The 16,924-nt window shown below is 37.6% G+C and overlaps 1 protein-coding gene across 9 annotated transcripts in view; it reads right to left on the minus strand.

Annotated features, from left to right (window-relative positions):
* Window positions 1-16,924, minus strand: part of PLCH1 (phospholipase C eta 1) — a 155,037-nt gene that overhangs the window by 42,469 nt on the left and 95,644 nt on the right. For all 9 annotated transcript variants that reach the window (XM_060767660.2, XM_060767657.2, XM_060767663.2 and 6 more), the window contains 5 exons: window positions 16,462-16,555; window positions 13,351-13,554; window positions 10,174-10,294; window positions 8,632-8,803; window positions 1,734-1,841 (listed from right to left, as the gene is read on the minus strand). In XM_060767660.2, the coding sequence (XP_060623643.2) occupies window positions 1,734-1,841; window positions 8,632-8,803; window positions 10,174-10,294; window positions 13,351-13,554; window positions 16,462-16,555 (699 nt within the window). The remainder of the gene's footprint in view (window positions 1-1,733; window positions 1,842-8,631; window positions 8,804-10,173; window positions 10,295-13,350; window positions 13,555-16,461; window positions 16,556-16,924) is intronic.

Consider the following 16,924-nt stretch of genomic DNA (forward strand, 5'->3'; position numbering starts at 1 on the left):
AGCCAAATGGGAATATATTAAAAGTTCCTCCACTGCTCTGAAGAGAGCATTAATTTGACAAACGGGAAGAAGCATAGCAAGATTAGTGTATGCATCTGCAAGGCACCCTGCGATAAGCATCTTTTAAAAAGAAAAAAAATACTATGAGCATCTGTGCTTTCTCAAAATCAAATCTGAAGGGACCATGTAGAATCCAAAGCAACTGAGCAGCACCACAAGTCCATCTGGAAAAACATTATGTCCCAATAGTCAATCCAAATTAGGAAGTTTAAAAAAAACAAACAAATTTTATACACACACACAATGATAAACGTAAGAGCTCCACTCTCAGGAAAATGGACAGTTATGTCCACTTTCCTGAGAGTGGATAGCCTATGCTCAAAAGGATACCTTAATTCCCAAGACTGACCAGTTCTACAATGGACTGCTGCTAAATACATTATAATAATACAAATACAAACAGTATTTTTGTGTACACAGAATTTTTTTGACTGCCTTTGAGCAGATATACTGTGTTGCCATTGAGGGGGGAGGGGAGGATTATAAACTAAAATAGAAATAGCAAAAAGGAAGATAAGAACATATTTGTATGAATAGGAGGGACCTATATCCACTGTTTAATCACTTGATGCCTACTCAGAAGTTTCTTTGTTTTCACTTTTGCTTAGCCAGAGGGGAAGTGTATACGTTACTGCAGCCTAAGAGAGAAGTTGGATAAATACAGAATTTGATGGGGGAGATCTGGTCACCCCTTAAGGACCAGCTAGGTCATTCAGGTACATTATATCTCCCTTCTGGGTTTTTTATTATAAACTACAGTACTTTGGATTTTTTAAAAAACAATTTAGCTATATTAAAATAACTGCATAAATAAATAATGGAAATTATTTCAGGCTCATTTTTGTGGAAGGAGTTAAGCTCAGTTGAAATCTATGCTGAAAGAAGAGACATTTGTCTTGTTCATCATTTCCAATGCAATTCTGTCTTCTTCACATCTTTTCCTGGAGAAATTCCAAACTGCCCAGATTGGATTTTGGGGACCATAGAGTTTTCTGGAAAGAGGAGGAATTTTCCTTCGCAGCAGCATCGTCCTGTGAGTGATTCCCAGGTCTGTATTCAAAGGAATTTACCTAGCAACTTCAATAGACATAGTCTTCTACTAGATTCCATAGAAGATACATTTCTGGGTGCATCTACACTGTAGAATTAATGCAGCCTACTTTAACTGCATTAAATGGCTCAATGCTATGAAGTCCAGTAGATGTAATTTTACAAGGTCTTTGGGCTTCTTTGTCAGTGCTCTGGTACCTCACCAAACTACAAACTACAAGGATTCCATAGCATTGAGCCATGGCACTTAAGATAGTGTTGAAATGCATTAATTCTACAATGTAGATGTACACTCAATGAGACTACAATTCAAAATTATGGTAGCAAAGAAGTAAATATGAGCAACTGAGAAAACTATCTACCTATCAGGTCTCACTTAAAGTAACATTTATTACTTACAGCCTTGCTATCTTCTGATAAAACACATTTAATAAATATCTTAAGGGGAACCTATGGTTCAGAAGAAGTACTTACTGAGTTGTTATGGTTATTGTGAATCTGATCATTATTTTATCTTAAAGCATGCACTGAACTCCAAAATGTGATTTAAAAGATGGCCTACTATTGCTCTGTGAGTGCTTTTGGGGGAGAAGGCTCTTAAGGAAACAGATGTTCACACTTACATATGAGAACTTTAGCTTGCAATCATCCTCAATTTCATCAGCACTGTCTTCGTCAGAAACTTCTCCTTCTTCAGCATCAGCACCAAGACTATATGGGAGCTTTTTGCCCTGGAAGTTGGCATAAAAAATATTGCTATAATAATTTGAATATCATAATATCTGAAAATAGTCATTTGAAAATTAAATGAAATCAAAATGTATATATTTAAAATAAACATATCAGAGGCATCTATACAGTTCTAATGCTTATATATATATAGTGCACATCAAATTAGGTTTACAGAAATTATTAATAGTTACTTGACCTAAAAGAACATGAAGAAACAATTAAGATGTGTGCATTGTCTCTATCTGTTCTAACAACTTTTCTTTTTTTTATTAAATAATTTTTATTAAAGTTTTTGAAATGTTACAGCGAAAGAGGGTGAATATTTGGGAGAAGATAGAAGCAGATTGAATAAATAGATTGATAGGTACGTGTAGATAAGAGAGAGAGGGAGGAAAAAGAAACCCACAGAAAACAAAACCCTTAACCGAAGCCCCTGAAATGATCGTCTTATCCCTCCACCCCTATCCCTTCATGCCCGTGATTTGACTTCCCAACGTCTTCTGAACGTATCGCAAGAAAAAGAAGGAGCGATTCCCTCTTCTTATATTCATCTTTTAGTTATTTTTCAGTCCTTTTCCTGGCTTCGTTTCTATTGTTAACCTTCTTTATATGCTGGTCAAGTCTATTAATACTGGAAGTCCTCTTTTTATAATGAAATCTTTGAATCCTGACCAGTCAGTCTTTTTGTTTGTTCCTTTTAATCTTTGAGATAGTTCTTCCATTTGGATAATATCAAATAGTTTTACAATCCAGTCTTCTATGCTTGGTACCTCTCTCTGTTTCCAAGATTTCTAACATCTTTTCAATCAGGAGTTGGCAACTGAGACAGGTGTGTTATTTTCTGTCCTCTCCAGAGACTGTAGTGATTACCAAAAAAATCCATTTTTTAAAAAAACGGATGTTTTCTGGTTTTGAAAACAGGAGCTGTAAAGAGATCACCAATTTGTGAAGATGGCACCCAGTTTGTAACGATGCCACCAATTTGTAACGGTTTGTAAAGGAGCCAGCACTTTGTAAGGACTTATTAAATTGATAACACAACTAATTGCTTGTAATATTGATTTGTGCTTTCTTCAATGTGTAGCGTGGCTTAACTTGAAAGTATTTGTAACAGAGACTTGGCTTTGGAAGAAACTGTAACAAGTTTATTGAAGTATAGAAGAAGTTTGATGGTTTCAATGTTTCTTACCTCTTAGAGGCACATATCTTCAGAGGTTACATTTATAACATTTCATAAACCAACTCTTGAGAGGACTATTCCTTCCACTAAACAGGTTTCAAACTTATTTTCCTTCAAAATGTGTTTCTTTCTTTAACAGATTACTTCAGGTACAAGCTTATCTTTTCCTTATGTTATTTCTGTTGCAAATAAGATTTTTATTAGGGTTTTCTCCCCTTTTTACTCATACACTGAGTAATAATATAAATAAGTCAACTCAACCTATCTAAACTACACAGGCAAAAAGCCAAAACCTTCCTGATTCTCAACACAGTAGAATCAGCTTTTCCCTGTAGTACTTAGACTACAGACTACTTTCTGGTTCTCAATACACAACAGAACCAGCCTTCCCTGTAGTTCGCTGACTACAGACTAACGGTTTTAAAATGGCTGCCTTGCCAAGTGGCAGTTGGCTCCGCCCCTTTTTCCATGGCAACTCAGCTCAAAGTGAGTTGAGCTGGCTACTATCCCCCCAATTATGCTAGTTTAAATACTTACCCTTTTAAACACCTATCTATTATTATACATAACTGTAGATTAAAATTCACACTTCACCACAGGAGCTAATATAAAAAATGAAGAGGGGAGAAAGGAATCTTACCATGTTTTTAACACATGAATATTAAAACGGTCTAATTCAAAATCAAAGTAAGACGCATTCAGATAAAAAATAAATGAAAAGGAAAAAAAATTAAAACTAAAACACTGAATGCTAATTAACAAAAACACTAGAAGTGCCTGAAACACAAGCTATATGAAAAGAGTGTGTGGGGGTGGAGTAGTCCACCTTTACCAATAAAACAAAATAATTCTATTATAATCACTAGCAACAGATGTGGAAAACAAGCATTAAATTCATCAAATGTTGTGGACTAAGAGAAAATTTTGGTAGGATGGTGTATAGATTGTACATGACACCAGAAAGGCTAGCAAAGATAGATCTAAATTTCTGAAAAATGTTTCCTGGAAATTTCAGCAAAAGGAAGGAGCCTTTTATCATATGTGGTAGGCCCTAACAACAAAAAATTCTAGATTCAAATAAAGGCAGTCCCCAAGTTACAAACAAGATAGGTTCTGAGGGTTTGTTCTTAAGTTGAATTTGTTTGTAAGTCGGAAGAGTTACATTTTTAAAGTGTAACTCCAGGTATATCTTTATCTATAACTATATCTATAGCTACCTACACATTTTAATGTAACTCCAGCCACACACACACACATATCAACTTAAGAACAAATCCACATAACCTATACAATGCTAATCAAACTGGCCAATTGCAACATTCACACTTGCCTCAAACAGATAACCCTAGACATTCCACAGATACATAAGCTCCACTTGCCTAGTTTCCAACAAACCTCACAACCTCTGAGGATGCCTGCCATAAATGTAGGCAAAACATCAGGAGAGAATGCTTGTGAAGCATGGCTATATAGCCCGGGAAACCCTTGACAGTCTTGGATTTCACAAGATAGCCTGCAGAATTCTGTTGGATTCAAATCTCCAACCAAATTTAAAATCAGAGTCTTATTATATTTCCAATGTGAATCTCAATATAATGTTTTTAAAAATTGGTTTTCTAACATTGAATTAGATAATAAGCATAACATTCATATCAAATAAACCTGAAGATTTATCTCAAGGCAAGAAATAAGCAGGTTGTCCTTTGTTTCTGTCTCTGACAGATATGTACTAAAGGCTGCTGACATACTTATGAGTATTTTACATCCTGTAGACACTAATGGGCTAGAAAAGGCCTGCAGGTATAGAAACATGTTGGTTCTCCATAGACTAGTGTGGGATCACTTCATGTGCTTTAAGAGTATTTTGATACCAGCTCAATATTTGCACATAACAATGACAAATAGAATCAATCTCTCCCCCCCCCCCATACACACACATTTTAATGACTTCACTCTCTATCTTTTCCTATCAAGAGAACAGAATCAAAACAAAAATCCTTAGCTTTACTACCTCTGGTTCTATTGGAGATGAAGGCTAGTGTACTCAAGTTATGTCACAGAGCTTTCTATGGAACCTGAAGAAACCCATCTCCTGCTGTCCTGGATCCAGAACAAGCTGCCAGATGAGCCTCAAACACCACCACCATTCCTTTATTGAGGTTGGGAGTATGATAACAATTGTCATGGCCTAGAAAGAGTGTCCAGAAATAAACCAGGCAACTGGGGCAGATGTGGGTTCCCTGTAACCAGCCCTGATTAACAATCTGGCCGCAGCTTTTTGGACCAGCCGAAGTTTCCATACACTTTTCAAAGGCGGCCCCAATGTACATTAATCCAAATGGATTATAACAAAGGCATACACCAACACAGCCAGATCTGGCATCTCAAAAAATATGTGCAGTTGGAACACACATTGAAAATGTGCTCCTGGACAAATGCAGAAACCTGGTCCTTAATTGTGCAATATACTCCTGATCACTACTAAAACTTGAGTTTAAGTGGTATCCTCAATTCAACCATGAGCCTCTATTCATGGTTGAATCGAGGAGACCACTCCAGCATAAACTGAATTCCTATCCCCTTATCTGCTTTTCAATGGGCCAGCACCACCTCCATCTTCTCTGGATTAAGTTTAAATTTGTTTGCCCTCCCCCATTTCAGATAACAGGCACCAGTTTAGGACTGAAATAGTTTCCTTGGATTGTGTCAAAAAGTGGCATCCCCTTCCACCAGCTATAAGTATATATTAAATATCATGGGGTCAAAAATCCCGAGGGATCCCTAAAACCAATGGTCAATTAGTTGAAAAAGAGCATCATCTTCTAGGTTTGCCTCTCCATGAAGGAGAAAAGGCACTGTAAAACAATGTCCCACCCGCAAGTGCTATCCCACCTATGTAGTTCAGAAAGATACCAGGATCAATGATACTGGAAGCTTCTGAAAGGCAGAGCAAAAACAAGGACATTTTCTCCCCTTCTGCTCTGGAAAGCTAGAAATTATCCTGAATGGGTTTAGGATACACAAATAGCTTTAACATGTGCAGGAGATGGGATAACAACAATCTGATTCTGTGTATGGTTCAGTACAGTTTAAAAAGGGCATTTTGAACACTGGCCTTCAGTCAGTTTCCCCACTTCTTTCTTATATTTGTAACATATATATCTCATAATATCTCCATATATACATTCACCAGAACTAAAATGTGGTTTTCCTGTAATGTTGAGATCACAATTACATTTAAGGTGCCAAAACAGTTAAGCATGGCATTTCCTCTAGGCCACGGTATTTAATTTTAGGCATCTGATATTTGAGAACAGTCTTGCAACTATGTATGTGAACATCAGTGTTGATAAAGCCATACATACTGAGGACATCTGAAGGGCTCAATAATAAAAATGCTATAAATCCATGGCTTAAAATTCCAGAGTCCTCATATTTCTCAAATACAGCATGCCAGAGCCATCTCATTTTACTTTACATGACAGGACCCAACACACTTTTTAACAAGAACAACAAAGCCTTCAGGAAGACAAATACTTTGACAGGAAAAAATCATGGAGAGGAGGCTTATTAAAGGAGCAATTCCCTTCAGCCCTCCTGGCCAGGCTTTCAAATGCTATCTGCAAATAGCTTTTTTGAACGCCATATCTTTGTGTGAAAGAATCTTGTTCACCTTTGCTCTGCAGCAAGAGAATGTAAAGGCTGACACTCTGTTGAAGTTTCAAAAGCAGAAAAGAGACAAGTCACCTTTGACAACCAACATGGACTGAAAGAAAGGAGACCTATTTGGAATTCACATGGAACACACAGTTGTAGGCAGCTTGTTTCTGGTTGACATATAGTTATGATGGCTATGCAATTACTTCCAACATCAGAGATAGCATGTCCTTGAATTCCCAATGTAGGGGGAGATTAGTGAGGTGATGCTATTGCATTCATGTCTTGTTTGTGAGCTTTCTGTGGACATATGGTTGACCACTTTGGGAGTGGAATATTGGACTGGCCTCCTACTATGCATTTGGTCTCTTCCTATATACTTCGGGATTTGTGCAATTGCAGCAAAGGCTTTGCATAACATCCCTTCAGTGGCTCCACAGAGCTCACACAACTTTTTGAGAAAGGCCAGATTGATTTGTTGAAGACAACAAGGTCAAGTTCAGAGCAAAACTTGCAAATGTCGGTTTTGTACTTAAAATTCCCCCAAACTGAGTAGAAAAGCATCACCTTTCTCTAGCTCCATTTTCATAAGATGCGAACTTTGTTTTTTTGTGTCTGAACAAACTCTGTAGCAGAAATCTGTGTATATTTATAAGTTTAGAACTTTTAGTCAAAATATTGACCCCCCCCCCCCCATTCCAAAAAAATGAGCCAAGATATTCACAGGTCAGTGCAATTTCTGTACTTGACTCTTTTTTTAAAGAACCATCCCATTCTCTTAGTAGAGTGGCAAAAGGCAAGAACTGAGTGCATGCAGTCTGAATGTAAAAGAAGCTCTGATTCTCACAACTCTATTGTATTCACTACTTCTGAAGAAGCTGACTTTGAATCAACATACCCATATTGCTAATCTGCATTGCAGAATACATTTGTCCAAGCAAGTGGCTAATGACACAACTACGATACAGAAAAGTGATGGTTTATTTATTTCCTTAGTGTATCTAGCATTTATTTCCATATTTGTCTATCTTAAAGCACTTTGCAAGACTCACTTGTAGAAACACTCAGAAAGACATCTTCCTTGTATAAACAGATAATTGTGATATTGAGCCCATATTTTAATAAGAGCTCTGACCAAGATTGAAGATCAGGAAATTAAATGTGCTTGTTCCAAAGCATGGTCACCATCTACAGCTGAATTCAATTAGAACCAAAAGTCAATAAGAATGGAGGATGTTCTCTTCGCATGGCTTGCCAACATCTAATGACTGCTGCGGTACCTCTTGTTCAAAACAGAGTTGGAAATGAAAGTGCACCATGTTAAGCCAATTTACACTCAGGGAGTAAGTGAAGAAGAAGAAGAAGAAGAAGAAGAAGAAGAAGAAGAAGAAGAGGAAGAAGAAGAAGATGTTGACAGGGAGAAGACCTGGTTATGGCTCACAGATGGAACACTGAAGGGGGAGATGGAAGGCCTGATTCTTGCAGTCCAGGAGCAAGCCATCACAACAAATGCAATTAAGGCCAGGATTGAAAAATCAGTTGACGACCCAAAACGCAGACTGTGCAAGGAAGCTGATGAAACCATGGACCACATCCTCAGCTGTTGTAAGAAAATCGCACAGATGGACTACAAGCAAAGGCACAACTCTGTGGCCCAAATGATTCACTGGAACTTATGTCACAAGTACCACCTGCCAGCAGTAAAGAATTGGCAGGATCATAAACCTGCAAAGGTGGTGGAAAATGAACACACAAAAATACTGTGGGACTTTCGAATCCAGACTGACAGGACATGTATATCTGATTTCAAATATCTCATTGTGTCTTTTAACTTTCTAGAGTTTATAGTTATAGATCCAAAGATGTATCTGACACCTCAGCACAGCCATGGACAGACAAATCAGGGTTTAGGTAAAAACAACAATTTGGCACCAAACCAAATAGCCACTTACCTTTATTAGGATTTTGCCTTTCAAACTTTGTGGACTTGGAAGCTGTTTAGAATCCCCAGCATTCACAGAAGTCAAGTCCAGCTTGTCACTGAAAATCTCTTTGAGGTACTGAGCAATTTTCTTTTGCTGTTGAATACTGCAGTGATTTTCAATAGATAGTATAATTGGAAACCTACAAGAAAAGGAAAATGGGAATATGAAAATCTCCAAGGTCTTGATGAATTATCTTGTACCGATTGCAACACAAAGCACCATGTTTGTGCATGCTGATTTTACAACTTTGTTTCTTCATTCTTTAATGGCCATTTTCATTTTTGAACAGTTGCCATCAATAATCTCATTTCCTCCTCTGGACCAGCCTCACCGGTAGGTATGAAAATAGGATATTAGATCAATGAAGCACATTTTAATAATCTGCTTAATAATGGAAAACAGAAGTGGATAAAGGAAATTAGCTCCAAGTGTTCTCTTAATTTTCCTTCCGAAAGTCATTGATGCTCTCCTATGACCAACCAGGTCTCTTCTATATCATTAGGCAGAAGAGTTGCCAATGGTGGTAAAATGTGATGGTGAAAGATCTTCTACTGCTCATCGCACTGAAGCGCGATACAAAAATGCCAGTTGGTTTCGGTACACAAAATTATGGAGATCGGCACCTTCTCAGAGTAAACTTAGATGACTATCTCCCTTGCTCTGATTAGAGGATAGAAAAGGGTCTGTTTACTTGTCTTGAATTTCCAGGGGGAGGGAGACTGACTTTTTCTCATACATTTCTCAGAAGGATCAGAATGAACCTCACAGTTCCATAATAACCATACTGTTTCCTGCTACCTATATTCGGCTGCCATGAGGAAGAGGATAAAAATCTACCAAGTGACACAATCTGAAGCTATCAAATGCAGTGTCAGTTGCCTCTATGAGAAATCATAGAGGCAGTCATGCTGTAAAAGGAGGCAACTGATGAAGATACCAGGGAAATCCTTTTTACTACAAGTAGATTGTCATTGCCACTCACTTTCAAGACTTAAAAATGGAGCAAAGAAAATATGATCCTATATAAATGGATGGTTAATGCCATACACTCCTGTGGCTGCAAACCTGGGAACACTTCAACATAAATGGAATAAAAACAGATTTCAGCAAAATCCAAGTTGCCTAACTTCTTCTGAATCCTGTCTTATGGCTGCAATTTTAAAGATACTTTGTGGGAAGTAAATCCAATTGTACTCAAACAAATCCTCTTATGAGTAAAAATAGTGAGCCTTGAAATAAGGAAAAGAAAGCATTTAAAAGCATGCCAGTAAAGCACGCAGGACAGTATAAAGAGCTTCAAATCTTACTTTTCGCACTCCAAATCCTGGAAGCCCCTGACCAGCAGAGCCATGGACATAATAGCTTGGGATTCTGACAGATATAGTCCAAAAGGTAACATTTTCAAGCTCTGGTAATTGGAAGAAATTGGCTTGATTTTCTCTTTTTAGAAACTGCATATAGTGCACTGGTAAACATGTTCTGTTACTGTTTGGTTTCTGGTATACTTACTCATTTTTAACAAAAGCATTTTTGTTGATCACTTCTAATACATCTTTAAAAAGTATTTTGGAAGTAAGGGTATAACCATGATGCACGACTGGCTCTCCGTCTGGGCCATCCCAGCAGTCAACTAATAAAACAGGAAAATCAAGTATTACACAAATATTTCTTCAAGGAATAGATTGTCCTTTTTGATGGAAAGTATGTGATGGTCGCAGGAGAGATGTTCCAAGAATATACTCCAGCACATGCAAATCCTGATCAGCAAATAGATATTCTCTTATTGCACGCATCATATCTCATCCTTCATAGTCTACCAAGCTCATGCTGGCAAATGATTAAAGCTGACTGTCATGCTATTATTATCATCAAGCATAATCAGCAGGAGTATTCCTGGCAAGAAAACCATGGCAGATGTTTTAGTAAAAACATTAACTAGCACTTCACTCGTATCATGACGATTTGGAGATATATATGTTAAGAAAGAAGATTGCATATGTATACATGCACACAACTGGTTCCTTGGACAGACATATGAGGGGCCATGAGGGGATATGAATCGCACAAAAACACTCCAAAACAGCCAACTGCTACCTTCATGCTTCTTAAAATGCCTTGCCCTTCAAGTCCCATTTATTTATGTATTTATTTATTCACTATATTTGTATACCACCCTTCTCAGCCCTCAGGCAACTCAGGGCCATTTACAATGGCAACAATTTATTTATTTATTTGCTACATTTGTATACAGCCCCTCTCAACCTGTAGGCAACTCGAGGCGGTTCACAAGGCAACAATTCAATGCTAACAACATCATAAAATGAAATGTAATACAATGTTCTGGTTGCGGATAACACGATAAATAAAATAAAACATCATAAAAACATTAAAACATTAAAAAGCATTAACACATCAATTAAAAACCATGACAGTGATGCCCCAAAACACTATAAAAACATTAACACATAATATAAAACCATAACAAGAATACCAAAAGCATACATCATTTGCATTTCCTAATAAAAACATTGTCCCATTAGCAATGGATAATTAGCTCTGTACTTCATGTCTCATGTAATTAGAGCATATTCCTGAGAATTCTACATGGTCCCAATTAACCAATTTCTTAATGGAAGGAAGTCAACCTGTGACCCTCTGCCTAATTTCAAAAAATGCCTTTTAAACAGTAAGAGATATCCTTTCTAGAAGCAAGCTGGACTCATAGGAAGAAGGGAAGAGAGACAAAGAAATAAGGTGAAAGTGGGGAAGGTGTTAAAAAGAGAGGGAGAAATCCCCACCACACTGATGCTCTGGCCCTGTCATGAGCACAGTCAACATGTGGCCCCAACAGATGACTACCAAGTGAACACAGCTCTAAACACAAAAAGGAAATATTCCCCACACCTGTCTTAGAATCATAGAACTGGAAGAAACCACATGAGCCATCTAGTCCAACCCCCCGTCATGCAGGAAATGCACAATCAAAGTTCCCCTGACAGATGTCCAACCAGCCTTTGTTTAAAAGCCTCCAAAGAAGGAGCTCCACCACACTCTGAGGCAGTGACTTAAACTGACTTGATTAAGTTATTTTCCATAGAACATGTAGAAAGATAAGCTCAATGAAATGAACGAGAATGTTTCATTTACTCACAAAGGGTCAATATGTCATTCTGTAACCTTTACTATTCATATTCAAATTACCAATTTCCTGAAACATCTGCAGCTTTGACTATGAGCATATTCTGGACAAACTTGAATACATATGCTGTGATCCGCATGGTAAATGGTGACATAATTTGATTTTGTAATTTTTTCACTGATGGTATGCAAAGTCTGTTGACTAAACTAGACTAGTGTGAATTTCCCCGCAGGGGCCATCAGCAGGGCAACAGTTGTGTGAGATGAAAGAAAGTTCCAAATTCCCCATTGCAAATACTGAAAACCAGAAATCCTTACATTAATTACATTTTCAAAGCAATGTCATCGCTAATGGCACTTGACCATCACATCCAATTTCATCCTATGTATGGCATTATTCTTCTTCAGAAGCTAATAAAAATAGTTAGTTGTACAAAATTTTCAGGTGCCTGGCACATTTCACCTGACTGAATATTGATTCAACTTCCCTTTTATGATTAATTCAACATTCTCAAGAACTAACTGAATTTATCAGATGCCCCTGAATGGATTTCAAAATTGATTTTGATTAGGATACTCTAAGGAAGTGTCTTATGTGTACTTACAACTGTTTTGATGGATTTTGACTGTGAATGTTTAGTGCTGTTTGCATTTAATTCTATTTTAATGTTTGCATTTTTGTGTATTTTAACTTGTACCCTGGTGGCACAGCACGTAAAACCACTGAGTTGCTGACCTGGTTGGCAATTCAAATCCAGAGAGCGGAGTGATTTCCCACTTTTATCCCAAGCTTCTGCCAACCTAGCAATTCAAAAACATGCAAATGTGAGTAGATCAATAGGTACTGCTTTTGTGGGAAGGTAACAGCGCTCCATGCAGTCATGGCAGCCACATGACCTTGGAGGCATCTACAGACAATGCCGGCTCTTCAGCTTAGAAATGGAGATGAGCACCACCCCTCAGAGTTGGACACGACTACACTTAATGTCGGAGAAATACTGTTATGTCAAGACGCTTTGTGTCCCCTTTGAGGGGATTAATTGGGGTATAAATGATGATGATGATGATGATGATGATGATGATGATGATGATGATGATACAAAGGAACATAATACTGATATATTACAACTTTGAAAATGCAAATCAAAGAAATTAAATATTCTAGATGGCAACTGAGCACAGAATCATAGAGCACTTTCTAAATAACTGCAAAGTTTTGTTGCATCAGCTTCAACATTGTTTTTCTTTCTTTCTTCTTTTCTTAAATGACAGTGTGTCCAAACAAGTTTATGAAATTATTATCAATTTTTCTCGGGTTGCTGTTCCTAATTAGAAGGCACTTTGTTGTGTGCAATACAAACAACTATAACAAAAACACCAGTAATAAGAATATCATTTTTTTGTTAAAAGCAAAGCTTGCCACAGAGAAAGTTGCATTAAATGGTCCCCATGCAATAGATGGGAAGGGGGTGATCTCTGTTTGGAGGCATTAACATTTGTTTTCAGTGCCAACAACATCCAATCCAATAAAAATTATAAAAAGGATACCTTCAAGACATCGACAGCCATCTTGTAGAACTCGAGCATACATCTCAACTTTAGACTGAGAGAGAAGTTGGTCTCCAGTTAGGTACGTGTTGTGGGAAGAGGCAATGAAATAATTGCAGAGGGGCTGGTCCATATCTTGGTGTACCTCACTGTGTAATGCATTGAACACATCACAGGCAGGACTGCGCATAAAGTTTGTAAAGCCTTTAAAGAAAAAGATAAGCTTAGAGTATAAACGTGTCCTAACTGTAAAATCAGATATCTTATATACATATGCAACAATGATGAGCTTAATCCAATTGTTAATCCAAACAAAAGTACTGGGTCAACAGGAGCTTGGCAAGTTGACTTTCACATGACTTTTACAGGTTCAATGGTGCAACTCTATTTTCAATTAACAATTAAATTTAGCCCACTGACAAAAAGATATTAGTCCACCACCAAAACCAGATCCCTACTCTGAATCTTCATTAAACTTTGCCTTGTCACCCTCTTTATTAAACCACTGGCTCACATGCAACAAGTCTACCTGTTCCTTTGCTTCATGCATATTCATAAACTATGGCAGGTTACTAATCACTTTCATTCTAACCAAGAAATGGGAGCAAGGGACAGGAAACACCCCCAAATTTCTTTTAAGCCGAAAAGTTCCTTTCACCTGGGCAGTGATTAGACCCTAGATAATTTTAACACATCTTTCCAAGAAAACCCTCTGACAGGTTCTCCTGAGGATTGCCATAAATCAGAAATGACTTGAAGTCACAGATGACAACAAATTCAAAGTGACATTCAAGATTCCCCACAGCAGTGGTGGTGAACATATGGCATGTGTGCCAGAAAGGGCACGCAGTTTCCCTCATCCCTTGCCAGCCCACCTTATAGCTGGTTTTGGAGTATGATTTGGGCACTCAGTCTTGAAAAGGTTAGCCACCACAGGGGCAGTTTGTGTTCCTGTTTCACTTGGAAGACTTTCACATAATAGGAATCAAGGAGAAGCTTTTCAGAGGATTTGGAAAATATAATAGTCCTGCTCTTATGGAACCATGTGTTCTGGGTGTTCAGCCACTTTGTTTATGGGCTGCTTCATTTACTTCAATGGGGGGTGGCAGCCCTATGAACATAAAGAGACAAGCACGCTAGGGTTGCCCATTCAACCACAATATACAATGATACCTTTAATGGCTATATGTACCCATTTTTTAAAATGCCATAAAACTGATTGAGAGCAAAGCAATATTTTCAATCCAGAAAGCTTCCAGTCTTAATCAAAATATCAAAATGAGACAGCAGCATATGCTAACTTCATACTTTTGGATAAATTTGAGGACAACTGCCCTTGCACAAAAAGTAGAAGTTGTAGTCTAACACATCTGGAAGGCACCAGCAATGGGAAAATTGAGGCAGAAGGTAATAAATACACAAAAGGAAAGCTAAGAAGAATAAACACTTTTGCAAAACATTCCTTGCACTGGTTATTCTTAATCTCAAACTGTAATTTTTCTCATCGGCAAGGTAAAGTCCAGTCAATGATGTATGAAATTAGGGACACAGCTGATTTTCAATGCATATCAAGTACCAGAGTTTCCCTCCTGACACCAAGACCAGACAGAATGTCAATAGGCAAATAGAGCTTTAAGTAGATATTTTACAAAAAAGAACATTAGTAGAAAAGGAGAGAAATTCAAGTAGGACCATAAAAGTACACTTCAGTAATAGCCAAGTTATAATGTAGTGCTATGAAGGTCCTAGAACCCCAAAGCATGTTTATTAAGCTTGGTTTTTTAATTGTTTCCACTAGGCAGAGAAGAAGACATCTGTGATTAGGGGGAAATCCCCTTCCTGCATGGAAAGAGCTTCCCTGTACTGATTACTATGGGTTAAGCAAAACAGTTCATGTTTCAGTTCCAAGTAACAAACTCATTCTACTAGCAAACAGATAAACATAATTGTTATCAAATTTCATTCACCAACATTTCTGAAAATTAGTTTTCATACTGAATGTCTATGCCTGAAACTGCAATCTTTTTATCCATTGGAAACATGTGAATTCTACATACAAGCTCAGGCCAAAGCAGGAAAGAGAAGAAAGAAATCAGGTGCTGCCCTAAACAACAGATTTAGCAGGATTTTAGTTTTATAGTTCCAGGCTTTGGAGTGGGGAGGTCAACTGTATGTACAGCACTTACTTACATATGAGAAATTTCTCATCCAGATGGGAGAGGCACAGGTGGAAATCTGCATATGCAGAGACCCTAGGGAAATGGGGCATTAAATCACTGTACCAGATATCACAGTGAAAAGCAATTCTGTGTTAAGAGAGAATGAAAAGGCCACTACAGGCAGCAAATACCGAGTGTCATAAAAGAGCACTAAATAGTGATTAAGTTCATTTTTATTATATTTTTATTGTCAGAAAATGGGGGTTGGCACTTTGGGGATATTGTGTCTGATGAGCCAAAATAACTTGGCAGGCTCTCATCAGTATGATTTGATTCGGTTAGGTATGATTGCCCTTTGCTATCTGTCCCACCGCAAGTAGCAAAGTATCCTGGACTAGGACTGGTCAAAAGGAGCAAATACTTTTTGCTCCCTCAAATGGTGATGAGAAGAAACGGATCCCATTCCATGTGATGAAATGCATTGGGGCTTATTTGTTTTGGGGGGAGGGCCGATAAGAGAGGCTAGACATAAACTGACCAAAGGAATGCTACCACCAAACTGGGCCAAAGTAAGTATCTTTCCTCCAAATCTTAGACCAGGCATGGGCAAACTTCAGCCCTCCAGGTGTTCTGGACTTCAACTCGCACAATTCCTAACTGCGAATCATCACTGTTTTGTCTGTCTTTTTGTTGATGCCAATTATATCTGTAATGTCAATAGAACTAACAATAAATTTAAACTGACAAAGGAATCAGAATATGTTATTCCACGAATCAGAGTATGTTACTACCATCCTCTTATTCTCACTAAATTGCAATCTGTTTGATCTCACTCTCGTTTTTACATTTATTAAGTCTGTCCAAAGAAAACAATAAAAAATTACTGATGCAGTTGCAAACTAAAATGGAATCTAAGTAAACAGAAAGTAAAGGAAAGTCTGAAGGGTGTTACCTTCTATGCCCAGAACATTTTGGTTCTTGTTTTCTTCCGAAACTTCAAATTTCCTCATGATGTCTAAACAATATTCTGTCGTTACATTACTCATCTGTACCAAAAACAAAGTTGATATATTTTGGATCCTTCAGAGTATGTGACAACATGTGAAAATATACTTCATACCCCAGCATGTCATTGAAAAATTCCATGGTCACATTCTCGGTGCACTCAACCATGAATACAATATCAGTAAAAATATTCTTCAATGGCCTTTTAGAGAGATGGGAATTAATGTCAATATTTGTAATAGTTACTGGGTTTTGGCAAAGGTTTTTTATGTGCATTGCAACTTTAAAATAGAATTGTTGATCAAAAACAATGCTGTACCTGCTTGGTCACACAACTATTTCGACACCAGATAAATAGCTCAAGTTTCAATACTATTCGTTCCAGTTTCAATAATATTTTTAAGGACACT

Source organism: Anolis sagrei, chromosome 3, assembly GCF_037176765.1.
Source record: "Anolis sagrei isolate rAnoSag1 chromosome 3, rAnoSag1.mat, whole genome shotgun sequence".
Lineage (NCBI taxonomy): Eukaryota > Metazoa > Chordata > Lepidosauria > Squamata > Dactyloidae > Anolis > Anolis sagrei.